The sequence below is a fragment of the Electrophorus electricus genome, chromosome 17 (genome assembly GCF_041902795.1).
Source record: "Electrophorus electricus isolate QZ-2024a chromosome 17, ASM4190279v1, whole genome shotgun sequence".
Taxonomy (NCBI): domain Eukaryota; kingdom Metazoa; phylum Chordata; class Actinopteri; order Gymnotiformes; family Gymnotidae; genus Electrophorus; species Electrophorus electricus.
This window is the reverse complement of record NC_137513.1, coordinates 7987122-8003946: the sequence shown is the minus strand read 5'-3', so window position 1 is coordinate 8003946 and position 16825 is coordinate 7987122. Positions and strand designations below refer to the sequence as shown.

Here is a 16825-nt window from a genome sequence, read left to right as displayed (position 1 = left end):
AACGGTTCAAAGACCTCGAACAGGGAACTATTCATTTGCAGAATAATTAGAATAATATTAGAATAATAAGCATATGCGCAAATTCTGCAGTCATTCATTTTACTCAATCGCAATCAATTTTTTTTTTCAATTTTACTCAATTTACTCTCAAGATTTTCCTAATTCCTGAATTTTTGTCCTGATTCATTTGTTGCCTTTAAAACGACAATTTAAACGACTTACTGGCCAAACAAGAAAACCGCGTGACCTGCTCTTCCTCTCCCTTATAACCGCCTGCTCCGTGCACCCCCCACTTCACTTATCTGCTGCGCAACTCGACTTCTGGCGCTGGCTTTGTGGAGTACTTCTTTCAGAAAAAGTCTCTCTGGACTCGATGGGAGCTGATAAAAGGCGAGTCCGCTGTATCCAGTGGGCAATCGTCTTCGTTATATTGTTTTTCGTTGGTTTTATCATTGGTGAGTTTATATACATGTGTATATTCTCGCGTCCGATACTACATTACTGCATTATGCGGGGGGGGGGGGGGGGGGGGGGGCTGTCGTTCTGCTTCACTTGTCAAGACCAAGCTGAAGCAGTGTCGCCAATATTGTATTGATTTTACAATAAGCGAACGCCTGCAGGATGGGCTTTGGAAGAGAACTGCAGAGCACAGGTGCAATAGATCCATCAGACGTTTGACAGACAGCAGTGGCTCAAAGTCCAGACTGTAGGCAATACTCTCACCCTGCATTAAACATTATCCACAAACGAGATACAAATGCCACCTAAACATGTAAGATTGAATTAAAAGGATTTTTTTTTTAAGTTTAAGCAGGATTTATGCTTTTCCTAAATTGTAATTTTAAATTCAAGGTAGTAAATAGATTAAGAACAATTTTCTAAATACAGATAAATACAGAGTAAGAACTGTGACTAAAAGGGCTGCCCGTAATCCCAGTGGTACTGTGTTTTAATACTTGTCACCTGTTTGTCTGATGACTGGTTGTCCGTAATCCCAGCAGTACTGTGTTTTAATACTTGTCACCTGGTTGTCTGATGACTGGTCGTCCGTAATCCCAGCAGTACTGTGTTTTAATACTTGTCACCTGTTTGTCTGATGACTGGTCGTCCGTAATCCCAGCAGTACTGTGTTTTAATACTTGTCACCTGTTTGTCTGATGACTGGTCGTCCGTAATCCCAGCAGTACTGTGTTTTAATACTTGTCGCCTGTTTGTCTGATGACTGGTCGTCCGTAATCCCAGCAGTACTGTGTTTTAATACTTGTCGCCTGTTTGTCTGATGACTGGTCGTCCGTAATCCCAGCAGTACTGTGTTTTAATACTTGTCGCCTGTTTGTCTGATGACTGGTCGTCCGTAATCCCAGCAGTACTGTGTTTTAATACTTGTCACCTGGTTGTCTGATGACTGGTCGTCCGTAATCCCAGCAGTACTGTGTTTTAATACTTGTCACCTGTTTGTCTGATGACTGGTCGTCCGTAATCCCAGCAGTACTGTGTTTTAATACTTGTCACCTGTTTGTCTGATGACTGGTCGTCCGTAATCCCAGCAGTACTGTGTTTTAATACTTGTCACCTGTTTGTCTGATGACTGGTCGTCCGTAATCCCAGCAGTACTGTGTTTTAATACTTGTCACCTGGTTGTCTGATGACTGGTCGTCCGTAATCCCAGCAGTACTGTGTTTTAATACTTGTCACCTGTTTGTCTGATGACTGGTCGTCCGTAATCCCAGCGGTACTGTGTTTTGACACACGTCACCTGTTTGTCTGATGACTGGTCGTCCGTAATCCCAGCGGTACTGTGTTTTAATACTTGTCATCTGTTTGCCTGATGGCCAGTCATCTGTAATCCCAGCAGTATTGTGTTCTGATACGTGTCACCTGTTTGTCTCAGGTTGGTTTGCAAAACCCATGCCTGTACAGTATGAGAAACCATCACCTAGCTACCTCCACGAGTTCCTCGATGAAATGCATGCAGAGAACATCAGAGAGCATCTTAGGTACACACACACAAGCACACACGTCTATGTCCATAACATGCCTAACATTTATTGTTCAGGTAATTTAGACATTTATGGAATTATAGAGCAGTCCTCCCTAGTGTGTAATACTGACTGTGAAAATATTTTTCTGAACATTGTTTTGCCTGTTTAATACAATATCACAGTTTCTCAAATGAGTATCTACATCAAACAGGAAGTTCACACGTCTGCCGCATCTGGCAGGCACGCTGCAGAACCTGAGATTGGCTGAGCAGATTCAGAAGGAGTGGCTAGCGTTTGGGCTGGACTCAGCCGAGCTGGTCTGGTATGATGTTCTGCTGTCATATCCGAATGGAACCAAACCCAACTACATCTCCATAGTTGATCAACATGGAGAAGAGGTACAAACTTCTGAATCCATCCACCACTCCTCAGCTGTTACTGACTGATCCAACCCCTGACCTATAGGCCTATAGTCTAACCCCAAATTTTTAACAATATAAAGGTAGCTAAAGATGAACTGAAGCAGGTTGGGGTGAGTGAGCATGGTGTCATTTGCATATTGCTAAAGAATTCCTGCTGATTTCCATTCACTGTTAGCAGCTCTAGCACTGTGAGGTATTCCCTTGAATGACATAATAGCTGTCCTTATCATGAGCTTTGGGACTAGGGTGTAATAGGACTAGGGCAAGTAATTATATAGTAAGTGTCATGTGGATAACCACTGTAGTTTAATGGTTCATGTGCCATTAAATGACACAGCATAACACTGATTAGCATTTTTTCCCTTCATAAGTTTTCACTGTGTATCAGATATGGGCAGAGGCAGCACACACATACACACACTTATACTCATACACACTTACACTTACACACTTACACACACACACTCACACACTCACACTTACACTTACACACTTACACACACACACTCACACACTTACACTCACACACTTATATACACACACACACACACACTTACACTCACACACACTCACACACTTACACTCACACACACATTTACACCTACACACACTTACACACACACACTTACACTCACACACACACACACACACACTCACTCACACACCTACACCTACACACACTTACACTCACACACTTACATTCACACACTTACACACACTTACACTCACACACTTACACCTACACACAGGCATATATATAAACACACGTTGTTGCACACAGCTATGTTCGGGTAAATGATCAGGTTATATATATGTTGCCATATAAGGAAGAGGGAGATGGGAGGGGACGTATTCATGGGAAGAACAGAGAGAAAAATGAAAGCAAGTGGGAGAGAGAAAGAGAAAACAAGAGATGGTAATGTTGTGGGAAAATTAAGAATGAGAGAAAGGTAGGCATGGATTAGCAGTTAGCAGGACTTGGCTATAGTAACTCAGTAAACACTTACAGCCAGTATGCTTACTGTGCTGTTTTACGCAACGCCACATGATTGTGTGTGTGTGTGTGTGTGTGTGTGTGTGTGTGTGTGTGAGAGAGAGAGAGAGAGAGAATTGAGTTTATTATTTACTGCAGCAGGTAGATGTCACAAGACTTATTTAGATAAAGACACAGATAATGGAGGCAAACTAAGTATCTCGGTGAAGTGTGAGCAGTTACTGTTCTAAGCATACAATGGTTATGAACACAGTTAGGTTATAATTAGGTTATGATTACCTAATAATCACTAAAATAACTGTTTAGTCTTATCACATCTTGGTAACAAATTTTAGATACAAGTATAAGTGAGCAGAAGTTACAGAGTTCTTCAAAAATGTGGCAGGATATGTTGGTGTGTGGATGTGATTGGATAACAATATGGAAGGGTCTGCTGGTATGTGAATGTGATTTGACAGTGATGTGGAAGGGTATGTTGGCGTGCGAATGCGATTGTACAGCAGTGGGGAGGGGCTGTTGGTGTGTGAATATAATTGCCCAGCATCTCAGGATTCTCAGGAATCTCACCTTGCACCTCAGTACCGGTCTGTCTTGAACTCTTATTATCAGCTGTTTGGTTCAGCACCACTAATGCCTTGATCCTCCCAAGTCAAGATAAAAATTCTGTTCACACTATGACTGATCCATAATATGATTGTTGTTGTTCAAGCATTCGCTCTGTATGCACCATAAATGAGGCTTGCGTTTGTACATATGTCTCCCACAGTTCTTTAAATCCTTACTGGCTGAACCAGTACCAGAGGGATATGAAGACCTAACTGACATTGTACCCCCTTACAGCGCCTTCTCTGCACAGGGAAAACCAGAGGTGATGATGCTCACACACCCACACCCACATACAAGTGTGCGCTACCATGCACAGAGACGCTGAGCTATGTTTCATGTCTTCAGGGAGATTTGGTTTATGTGAACTATGGCAGGACAGAGGACTTCTTCAAGCTGGATAGAGAGATGGGAATTAACTGCACCGGAAAAATCGTCATAGCCAGATATGGTAAAATATTCCGAGGTAACAAGGTGAGAGACATGGACCGCAGATACTAACCATAACACACTAACCATACCTTTCATTACTGTCAGTTCAAATGGACTGTAGTTCTCAGCTCCAAATTTGGAGTTGCACCACACAGGTTTGTGTGTGTGTGTGTTTCCAGGCTTTTAAATAACTGATTTCGCTTTTTATTAGCTTGGTAATCAGTTTATGAGTCAGGTTTTCTTAGAACAGAAAAAAACATTAAGCTGTGTTCAGGTGTTATAAATTCAGCCCATACAGAACATCTCTGAAGTCTCTCTAAGCAAGGCTCAAGCAATAAAATCCCTGGTCTACAACACTGCAGTAGCATAGCAGAAATATGAAAGTAAAATATTTCATATTTGTGTGTGTATCAGGTGAAGAATGCAATGCTAGCAGGGGCCAAAGGCATTGTGCTCTATTCTGACCCAGCGGATTATTCTGCTGTGGGTGTAGAACCATATCCTGCTGGATGGAACTTGCCAGGAGGGGGCGCGCAAAGAGGCAATGTCCTCAACCTGAATGGGGCAGGAGACCCCCTCACTCCAGGATACCCTGCTAAAGGTATGCATTCGGATGTTGCAATAGCCATCAGTTATATTAGGTTGTGTATATTATGTATGCATTTGTTTGTATTTATGTATTTTATTATAATTTCTAATTTATTATAATTGAATCTGAATTTCTGTTTTTTGCCCTTAGAGTATACTTACAGATTTAGTCCAGAGGAAGGCTTGGGACTCCCCAAAATTCCAGTGCACCCTATTGGCTATAATGATGCTGCTCGACTGTTAAAGTGAGTTACTCCTCGCTAACAGTCAAACTCAACCGATACAACTTCTTAACCTGAAACATTTACAGTCTGGCTAGGCTTATAGGTTTATAAATACACCTTACATATTTCCTATAGATCAATAATACAGATACCACATGGTAGATATTAGGTTCTGTGGTGGAAATCTCCAATCTTATAATAACGATGAGCCAAACACAAATGGGTAAAGCAAAAGCGATTATAATTTACTGTTTGTATCAACCTGAGGGCATGTCAGTTACACACACAAGGCATCTGTAAGGGAAAAGCGGCTTTCCTCTTTTCCTCTGCACTTTTTATGTTACACATGGCACTCTCGAGCGAGCAAAACAACACCTAAAAAGGGTTGGTTTCCTTCCTGTCTGCGTAATCTGCCCCGCAACAGAGCATTCTTCTAAGAAGCCAAATTAGCAGATTATTCTACCAATGTGCACAGAGGTTGCAAAAAGAAAAACTGTTTGCTTCACATGCTTGTGCCACAAATGTAATGTCATTTTCCATCACAGTTCATATTTATGAGTCTGTGAACTTTCAGAAATTTTACTCCTGTTTTCTGGAACCCAGTAAAGACAATGGAGCAGTAAAAGCAAATACATGTCATGCTAACTTAACATATGACGATATGAGTTAAATTTGCGCACTAGATAACACAGAGCTACACACTGCTGTGTAAAAACATGAACATTATTTGACATCGTATAACAGAGACCGGTAGTTACTTTAAACCACTTTAAACCTGCAGTAATTTCTCACCTTGCTATTTTAGTCAGATGAATACCATGTTCACCTGCATCCTAATCTGTCTGTCACTTCCTGTAGGAACATGGGTGGGACTGCTTCGCCTCCTGATTGGAAAGGAGCTCTGAACGTGTCATACAATATTGGGCCTGGATTTAGCGATGAGTTCAAACAAAAGTGAGACACCATCCACCCCATAATGCCCAGTTATAAACCAGTTCAGCATTGGAAATATTCCCTTATTCCTCATGCTGTATTCAGGTGGTCCCTGGAAAATTACATCACCAAATCATATCTACTGGTCTTTGCATTTGGTTGTTCCTTGGCCACTGGTACATTTATCACGTGACTGAGGTAGATTCAGTGTTATAATCATTTAAAGTATACATACTTTGATACTGAAATTAAATCTGATACATTATATAGCCTGGTAATGGGCCACTTTTGGCTAATGCATGGAAGTGCTATCAGAATAAACTCTGATAACATCAGCCTTTTCCAAGTTTGTCACGTGCATTTGTGACTTCAGTCATTGTTGTGCATTCTCCTAGTAATTACAAACTTAAATTTGTCATTTTCTAAATCTGCCTGCATTGTTCTTACAGTATTTACATTGATGCAAAATTCTTAAAACCCTCACTCACAAACACACACACACACACACACACACATCTCTGTTTACTATAATAAGTATTTGTGTTAGAGGTTTTGGTTTTAGTAGTAAAAGGAACAGTAAAGGTTGTTTTTAGACTTTACTTTGGCAGAACGTCTCTCTTGCTCTCTCTCTCACACACACACAAACACACACACACACACACACACACACACACACACACACACACACACACATACACACATACACACACGCACTCAAAACCTCTACTTCTCTTTTAAGTTTGGATGCATGCCCTTCTTCTCATAATACCCAATCTATGCAGAAGATAACTCATACAGAATCACATACACACTTTCGTTCCCTATAGACCCTAATGAACTCAGTGGGGCGTAACATTCACTGCTGTTTTCTGGGTTTGTGTTTAGATGTTTTGCTGTTTTCCTTTTACTCACACCTTTTTCATCAACATTTCTTCACTGTCTGTTCTCAGTAAAGTCCGTATGACCATCCACACCTACAACCAGGTGACGCGCATCTATAATGTCATTGGCAAGATCCGAGGGGCCCAAGAGCCAGGTAGAGCAGAACCTCCCCTGACCCCACCCTCTGTTCAGCACCGGGAAATACACGAGCCAGCGCTTAGGTCAGCCAGTCAGTGCGGCTGGGTCTAATGCAGCTAAAGGGGTCTGGACACCCGTGGTATCATTTAGTGTAATGTCATGCTAGCCAACAGCCCTGAGATTCATCTGGCAAATCCACAGTTGAGCTACCCTAGTTGAAGTAATGACCATTCCTCCATCCCTCACTGTGACAGAATGGCCCTATTTGTGGAAATGTATCATTACTTCTTGTGCATGTGTGTATGCTGATACGAACATTACGCGTGTGTGTCTGTGTGTGTGTCTGTGTCTGTGTGTGTGTATAGACAGGTATGTTATCCTGGGCGGGCATCGTGATGCATGGGTTTTTGGAGGAATCGATCCTATAAGCGGAGCAGCAGTGGTGCACGAGATTGCTCAAGCCTCTGGGAAACTTATGCAACGAGGTGTGATGTTAACATACACAAAATACCTTGCTTACTCACACACACACACATATGAGGTAACCCAACATCTCTGATCCGAATGTTTGGTTCAGACATTCTGTCTCTGTGTATGCCTTGGTGTATGTGTGTGTGTATTAGGATGGCGACCTAGACGCACTCTGATCTTTGCTAGTTGGGATGCAGAGGAGTTTGGCCTGCTGGGCTCTACAGAATGGGCCGAGGTACTACACTACAGAGAGAAAGAGAAGAAGAGAGAGAAAGAATGAAAATAGAGGATGAGAATGTGATGTGTAAGAGATAGAGACATCATCCATGTTTGTTTATTAGTACCTCAGTGTGTGTGTGTGTGTGTGTGTGTGTGTGTGTGTGTGTGTGTGTGTGTGTTTAGGACAATGCTAAAATACTTCAGGACAGAGCGGTAGCTTATATCAATGCAGACTCTGCCATCGAGGGTGAGCCACTTGAACACACTTGAGCTCAATGAGAAACACAATAATCAATTAATATATTCTGCAAATGTATTCAACTGTATGTGTGTGTATGTGTCTGAGTAGGAATGTATACACTGAGGGTAGACTGCACTCCTTCTCTACAGACACTGGTTTATGATGTCACCAAACAGGTAAGCTGTGGGTTGCTTCCATTTGACTTAGTCCCTTTTCTGAGACTGGTATTTTAGTCAGCTACACATGCCTTATTATCTGTAGGTTGGGAGCCCCGAGGTGGGAGAGGAGGGTATGAGTCTATATGATAGCTGGCACAAACGGGACAACTGGACCGACAACCGAGATGCTCCCCGGTGAGAGCAGAGAATTGTGGGTAAAAGCAAGATGCTGAACCTTAGAAAAAGGATTGTGGTTACCATGTACCATTTCAGACCTTTCCAATAATGTTTTCCAGTGTTTCCAATAATGTTTCCAATAATGTTTTTTTCTGCAAGAAATGCTTTTATGATTTTGGAAATGTGCATATTATCTCTAGGATCAACAAACTGGGCTCTGGGAGTGATTTTGAAGCATATTTTATTAGATTGGGAATCGCATCTGCAAGGGCAAGATACACCAAAAACAGAGTAAGTGTGTGCACATAGAGTATAGCGCCCTGTGTGGGTGTGTGTATGTGTGTTTGGGTGGGTGAGTGTATCCACTCCCAGAAAACAGTGTTTGTGTGTGCACATAGTGCATAGAATCCTGTATCATGTGTGTATAGCGTGATCACATAGAAGAACTGAGCAATGCTGTGGCTCAGAAATGTACAGTGGCAGACCTCTGTGTGTTTGTGTGCGGATTTGTGTGTGTGTGTGCGGGTGGGTGGATGTATCCTCCCTCAGAAAGACACGTACAGCAATTACCCCGTCTACCATAGCGTATACGAGACATATGAGATCGTCGAGCACTTTTACGACCCAACGTTCCAGCGGCTGCTGGCCGTGGCCCGCGTGCGGGGGGGGCTGATCTTCCATCTGGCCGATGCCCCCATCCTCCCCCTAAACTGTTTGGAGTACGCCCACGCCCTCATCCAGTACGCCCACGGCATCCTGAAGATCGCCCAAAAACATCCGGAGGCTATGCAGCGCTACACCGTCTCATTCGGTGAGATGCACCACCACAACTCTCAGGCAGGGGTTAGGACCTCTGACCTTTGGGAGCGTTTTGACCTCTGAAATCTGAGCCTATTCCTGGGTCTCTGTACTGCACATCCTTGGTTTCCTTAGTTCATGCATTCTCTATTTCACTCACACACAGGGTTCAGCAGTTAATGGGACAGTGCAATTACGCATGCAAATAGGCTGAAGGACTGGCTTTGACAAGCACACGCTGTTATTTGTGCAGCTGCCTCATTCAAGCTTTGCATGAGTTATATTACTTCACTTTTCTTTTTTTTTTGCCAGATGCACTTTTTTCTGCCGTGAACAATTTTACAAACGCAGCAAACGATTTTCACCAGCGGCTGAAGAAAGTGGACACCACAGAGTAAGACTGACATGCTGCAGAATCATGCAAACATGCACCCACACACACTTACTAAAGATCAAACTCAGAAAGTTGTATAAAATTTTCTTTCTGTCACACACCTCCACCCCTCTTCCTCCCTCGCTCTCTCACTCTCTCTCTCTCCCTCCCCTTCTCACAATCTCTCTCAGTCTTCTGGCAGTTCGGATGGTAAACGATCAGCTGATGTATCTGGAGCGAGCATTCATTGACCCTCTGGGGCTGCCTGATCGACCTTTCTACAGGTAACGGCGAACCCTGACATCCTAAAACCAAAACAAGCATCAGACAATCCAATGCAGTGCTGTGTGTGAAAAAGTGACATAAAAGCAACTAAAAGGCTGAAGAGTCTAGCTCTAAGGACAGGGACACACACTGGCTGTGTTCATAATCAGCCCCGTTACCAAAACAGTGCACTACGTGGCGTGTCAGCCATTTTGTAGTGGTGATCGAAATCTCAGCTGGAGACTGGGGGTTCAAATCCAAGCGATGTCACTGCCATCTGTGGCTAGGAATTGGGCCTGCAATCACTTTCGTGATTGTGTCAGTTGCATTGTGACGGGCATTGTGCACTTACGTGCATTGTTTCATAGTGATCTGATGTGAATCACAGTTTTGTTGTTCCAAATAATTTCAGCCTTAGCCAACAGTTGCACATAGATAACATTAGCTATAGATATATCTGGGTTTGTGGTGTATCTAATCGTTAAAAGTAATTCAAGGGTTTTGCTTAAAGCAGTTAGTAATTGTGGTGATCCTCCACTGTAGCGTGCTAATTGCGCTAGGTTTCTCACCAAAATCACTCAGAATGATTGGTCATTATCTATATGCCTGTCTGCTTTTGCCTGTATTTGAATAAGTCTCTGCAAAGTGTTATAGTGGTATGAGTGTTTATTTAAACTTACTTATTTCACAGCAGCGGCGATTGAGTTTTGTGTGTGTGTGTGTGTGTGTGTGTGTGTGTGTGTGTGTGTGTGTGTGTGTGTTGGAATGGGTGCATAAGATATCATTCCTCTATATTTTAAGACATCGCTGGCTAAGTTTTAAAGTTATGTCACATTACAGTAGACTAAAAACTAATAAAGTTAAACATCGGATATGAGCTTTCACGCCCTCTTTGGTCCGCTTATTGGGAACTCGCTTTCGGGACTACACTATTCAAAGTCGGGGGCGAGGGGTTGCTTAGCATAAACGTATATGGAACATAATGCATAATTGAATTGAAACATTTTCATAGCTATGTTTAACTTGTTTTTATTCTAAGAACTATATATACTCTAGTTAAGTGTTTAATGCATTCCTGAATTAGGAAGCAATTTTTCTGTGCCGAAAACTGTATGTAGGAGTACCTGTGAGTGTAATGGGTGTTTGTGTGTGCCCAAGTTTAGTGTTTAAAGGGCGTTGCGATTAATTATGTGGGGAGAGAAGAAGTAAAACATGGACTCTGGTACGGGTTATCGTGTGTATGGTTTTTAAACGGTTCTGCTGTTTGAAGCGGTCATAGTTTGACCGTAAGTGGGATAAAGGAGGTTCTGGATATAGTGCAAAGCAAAACCTTGCCAGCCCTAACCGCACTAGATGATGGCGTATCCTGAACTGCTTGTGTCTAGCGATGTCTGGAAGGCCTCAGGAGAGCACTCACGTACCACATAACATTGTGAGCCCCGCTTCTTGTTTCCTTTTGTAGCACAATTATGTAGTTGGTGACGTTCAGTTCGTAGGGGTGGGTATTGCATGGCTGCCCGTTTTACACTAGGAGCAGAGATGGGAGTCAGACGCATGTTTGACGAAAAAGCGCTACTTTTCTCAGTCAAAAAGGCTGATGCGCCAAACCAGAGAATTACGGGCGAGGTTATGAAAAAACAGTAAAGGAAACAGTGTAGAGAGGGTGCTCCTGCCCATTTCTTAAATCCATAATCATGTCACGTTTGTGTTTTCGCGTGTTCTCTCCCATTGCCAGACACATCATCTTCGCTCCAAGCAGCCACAACAAATATGCCGGTGAGTCGTTTCCCGGAATTTACGACGCGTTGTTCGACATCGAGAGCGCAGTGGACCCGGCGAGGGCCTGGGACGAGGTGAAGCGCCAGATCAGCATCGCGGCCTTCACTGTCAACGCCGCCAGCAACACACTTAACCCTGTTGCATGAAGTCATTCAAAGTGTGTCTGGTTTTTTTTAGTATAAAACCGCTCTGTGTGAGTGTTGATATAGGAGCCAAGCTGATGCCTGTGTGTGTGTTGATGTAATTTCAGACTGCTGAGTGTGTGTGCACACAGGATTTCTCAGTTCAATATCCAAGTTTGTTTTACTGAAGCACCGAACACCGGCTATTGATTACTGGAGCTCCGCTGTAACTTTAGTTCATAAACATCTCTTTATAATCATGGTTATATAATTATAGCATATAATAACTTGTAGTAAGGTAGGTTTTACGCATTTTGGACTGGATTAAAAGCGGTACAGTTTAGTCTGAAGACACTGACGAATTGCAGTGAATTCATCTCTCCGCAAGATGGTGCTAGTGTGTCCAAGGCTTAATCTGAGGATATCGATGAGATGTACTGAATGAACAAGGCTGCTAAATAAATAATTTCAGAACTGAAGTCACCCATTCCAAGATTTGTAATGCATTTTACCATTACAACCACTAACTAGCTGATGCACCAGCATTTAAAATGCTATGGAAACGTAGCTTTTTAACATCTGGGTTTACTGTGAAGAAAGGACTTGACTAAACTAGGCATTCAGTTTGATTCTATAACATTTAAGAGTGTATGAAAGTAAAACACCTCTGCAACTGCTGTCAGAGAAATCAAGTTGCGTTAGGCTTATGGCAGTTACAGTAATATGTTGAGGTATTACGGCATTGTGTTGTATTAGTTTATGTTGTGTTACATACAAAACATGTCAAAGTAAAAAAGATTTGGGATTACCTGGTTGGCAGGATTTTGCATAGTTTTTTTTGTGGGGGTCCCCCGTCTGTTTGTTTGTTTAATCTTTAGCTCAGATCTGATCTCTGCAAAATGTTACTTACGGCTACGCTCTCAATCATTTTGATTGCTATAAAAGGCTCTATGAATACTTATATCTTTAATTTAATACCTGCAGTAATAATCTCTTCCATTAAGATTATATGAAGATTCCAGAGAACGTGAACAGTAACTTCTTGCAGGTAATCAGAGCTGCCTAATGTTCAGTTCAGGACAAACTACTAGTCTTGTTCTTTACCTACTCATCTTACTTTACTGCACAGATGTTGTCTGTACTCTTTGAAATGTTTATTGGTTATTCCATGTGGAGATGGCTAAACTGGTTTATTTTAAATAATGTAGCTAGCTAGTGTATACTGATGAAATTATGTGTGCTGACGAAATAACGTGTCCAGACGATATTGCGTGTACAGATGACATTACGTGTCCAGATAGTGTTGCGTTTACAGACGAAATTACGTGTACAGAGGATATTGTGTGTACAGACGAAATTGCGTTTATTGTGTGTACTGTGTGTACACACAGAATTACTGCAGGTAGGTATCCTGTTCTATAAAAGTCATGAAAACTGCTGCTTCGAAATCGACATCTTATAATTAACCTGTTCAAATGTTAATCGTTGTAAACCTCGAATTAGTTGGTTATTTCTTTACAGTTAAGAGTTAAATTATGGATTAGCACACAAACATAAGCAGGATTGAAAGATAAAATAAAAGACAGAGTAACTTCAACTGCTTCTATAAATTGTAGACTAGTAAAAAAAGTACATTTTAAAATGCAAATGACACAAAGTAACACTCCTATCACATGTATTATGGACAAACAGGTTACTAAGAAACCTAGATAAACAGAAACTGTATTTTGATCCCCGTTAGAATAAATTCCTTGTAGCTGGAGAAATTGCAGTAGTACACATGGCTTTCATAAGCTTTTTATTATATTATATAACTTTCATTTTGTTACCTTTCGACAACGTTTGAGAACGTCCGGTTTTGGACCGCCGTCAACACTTTCTGCTCTGACATCCTAAGTGCGGCCTAAATTTTGGCCGCACTTAGGATGTCAGACATCTACTCTTAGGATGTCAGACATCTACTCTGACATCCTAAGTGCGGCCTAAATTTTGTATTACGGTAGCCAGTTTGTGCAAAGGTGTAGGGTGAAAATTTATCGCACTTTTAGTGAAGACATTGAAAATCTAAAATGTGTTCTTTAGCTTAATTAAACATATCTTACCGAGGTCTAATGCATCGAAAGAAAATGTGTTAAAACATATGTAGAAAAATTCAACCCTTCCCAGTAAAATCTATTTCTTTTCAGTTAAGTTCTCTCGATTGATAAAGATCACGCTCTTAACTACTTATGATAAGATTTCATTGGTTATACTGTGAGAAGGTTAAGAAATATCGCAGAAATATTGTACAAATGGCTAATCATTTCACTAACGTATGGTTTAAAATCGCATAATATATAGAAATCAAACTGTTATCAATTCACTCCTCTATATTCTTGGAGAACACTTTCCGACATATTCAGAATATGACGAAGTGTTTTTACTGTAGGACGTCTTAAATGTCTATTTGGTTCACTATATATCACTACTTGAAGCTCTATAAAATACACAAATCAAATTTTTATCAGCTCACTTCAGTAGATTCTGGAAGTACACTTACTCCTTTACCCTTGGCATGATTCACAGTCATTTTTACTGTAGGAATTTGGAGTAATGGGATAGCAAAATCCTATTAAAGGTCTGTTCAGTTTCATATATGCAATATTTCAAGCTCTATAAGATACAGAAATCAAATTGTTATCCTATCCCTCCAATATATTCTTGAAGGCCACTTACTCCTTAACTCACTGTATAATCCTCAGTCATTTTTACTGTACAAATTTGGAGTAATGTAATGGAAAAATCCTCTTAAATCTCCATTCGGTTCCATATATGCAATATTTAAAGCTCTATAAAATAAAATAATAAAATTATCAGATCACTCCATTAAATGTTTTTTCTTGTACTCATGGAATGACTTTCTAGTGCGTTTACTGTAGGAATTTGTAATATGCAAAAATCTACATATGTAGAATGGCAAAATCCTGTTAAATTTAGGTTCATATATGTTATATTTAATGCTCAATAAACTAGGCAAATCAAATTATTCTCAGATCCCTCCACTTGATTCTTTAAAAACACTTACTCATGTACCCATGGTATGAATTTCAGTTATTTTTACTGTAGGAATTTGCAATAATGGGATTGTAAATTTCTGTTAATTGTCTATTTATTTCCATATATGTAACATTTGAAGTTGTATAAAATAGACAAAATGAGGTCACTCCATACACTTTATTATGTACCCATGATATGGCTTTCAATCATTTTTACCATAGCAATCTGGAGTAATGGCGGGGGCAAAATGTCTATTTGGTTGTCTATACATCAGTTTTTTAAGCTTTATAAAACAATCAAATCAACCTGTTATCAAAGCAGTCCATTAAAGACTTGAGATGCACTTTCTCATGTATCTGTGTTATGACTTTCACTACATTTTACTGTAGGACTATGGAGTATTGGGAAAGCAAAATGTGTGTGTGTGTGTGTGTGTGTGTGTGTGTGTGTGTGTGTGTATGTGTGTGTGTGTATATATATATATATATATATATATATATATATATATATATATATATATATAAAACGTTTTGAAACAATATAAAATAAACAAATCCAATTGTTATCAGATCACTCCATTATATTCTTGAAATACACTTTCTTATGTACCTGTGGTATGACTTTCAGTCATTTTTACTCTAGCAATTTGGACTATTGGAATGGCAAAAGTAAATTGTTATCAAATCATTCCACTATATTCTGAAAATACACTTTCTCATGTACCCATTATATGATATCCAGTCTTTTTTACTGTAGGAATTTGGAGTAAAGGGATGGCAAATTCCTGGTAAATGTCTATTCAGTTCACTATATATCACTATTTGAAGTCTCTATAAAATACTCAGATCAAATTGTTATTAAATGACTCCTCTATTTTCTTCACTTACAATATCTTATGTGCCTGTGGTATGACTTTCAATCATTTTTACTGTAGCATTTTTGAGTAATGGTACAGCACATTTGGAATTTGGAGCAAATTTCAGTCCATTCAGTACCATATATGCAAATTTTGAATGCATATAAAATGAACAAATCAAATTTTTATCAAATTACTCCACTATATTCTTGAAATATGCTTTATCTCATTGTAATGACATTCAAGTGTTTGTACTGTAGGAACTTGGAGTAATAAAGTAGCAAAATCCTGTTAAATGTCTATTCGGTTACATATATGTAACTTTTGAAGCTCTAATATATAGACAAATCAATTTAATATCAATCACTCCACTACATTCTTAAAAGACACTTTCTTACGAACTCTTTATAATGACATATAAGTGTTTTTACTGTAATAATTTGAAGTAATGGAGTAGCAAAATCCTGTCAAACTTTTGAAGCTGTATAAGATAAACAAATCAAATTGTTATCAGATCTCTTCACAAAATTCTTGAATGGTACTTTCTCATCTATCCATTTATGACTTTCAGTCATTTTTTTCTGTAGGAATTTGCAATAATAGGATGGCATAGGAGTTTGGAATAGGAATTTCAAGTGCAAGCTGGTGTGCACAGGCCCACAGACGAGGCTGAAACTATATCAGGGCCAGATGCTTTCTTCACCTTTTATTTTTTGAAGAGTCATTGCACATCTTCTTCTCGGATCTCCAGGGAAGGCTGAGTGGGTAGCCGGGTGTTGATGAGGTGTGGATTGTGGTTGAATAGATATGTGATGCAAGGCTTTTTGAACTTGGAGTAGAATGGTTTAAACTTGTTACCCAGCAGATGATCACCCATTGTCTGGAGGGGTGGCCTTTGGTAGCTGGTGATGTCCTGCAGGCTTTTCGAGATGGTTGATGGCTTTTGGTGAACATCCTACAAACTACTCCTTTTTACTGTAGAAATTTGGAATAATAGGGTAGCAAAATCCTATCAAATATGTATTTGGTTCCATATATGCAACATTTGAAGCTCTATAAAATAAAATAATCAAATTGTTATCAGATCACTCCTCTATATTCTGGAAATATACTTTCTCATCTACCCATCTATG

The 16825-nt window shown here is 40.2% G+C and overlaps 1 protein-coding gene across 1 annotated transcript; it reads left to right on the top strand.

Moving 5' to 3' along the window:
- Positions 1 to 303: 303 nt before the first annotated feature.
- Positions 304 to 12612, top strand: naalad2 (N-acetylated alpha-linked acidic dipeptidase 2). Its single transcript, XM_027012139.3, has 19 exons — positions 304 to 455; positions 1892 to 1997; positions 2194 to 2380; positions 4165 to 4266; positions 4350 to 4475; positions 4848 to 5034; positions 5173 to 5266; positions 6104 to 6199; positions 7129 to 7214; positions 7564 to 7683; positions 7822 to 7904; positions 8072 to 8135; positions 8238 to 8305; positions 8391 to 8482; positions 8665 to 8755; positions 9014 to 9275; positions 9575 to 9656; positions 9827 to 9919; positions 11635 to 12612. Exons 1-19 carry the CDS (start codon positions 374 to 376, stop codon positions 11822 to 11824), a joined length of 2211 nt encoding a protein of 736 aa, XP_026867940.2. The 5' UTR covers positions 304 to 373; the 3' UTR covers positions 11825 to 12612.
- Positions 12613 to 16825: the final 4213 nt, after the last annotated feature.

Excerpts from the sequence above, each read along its gene's own strand:
- naalad2 (XM_027012139.3), top strand. The coding sequence starts at position 374 with ATGGGAGCTGATAAAAGGCGAGTCCGCTGTATCCAGTGGGCAATCGTC. Across the intron at positions 4,267-4,349 it reads CTGCACAGGGAAAACCAGAG|GGAGATTTGGTTTATGTGAA; the intron begins GTGATGATGCTC and ends TCATGTCTTCAG. Across the intron at positions 9,920-11,634 it reads CCTGATCGACCTTTCTACAG|ACACATCATCTTCGCTCCAA; the intron begins GTAACGGCGAAC and ends TCCCATTGCCAG.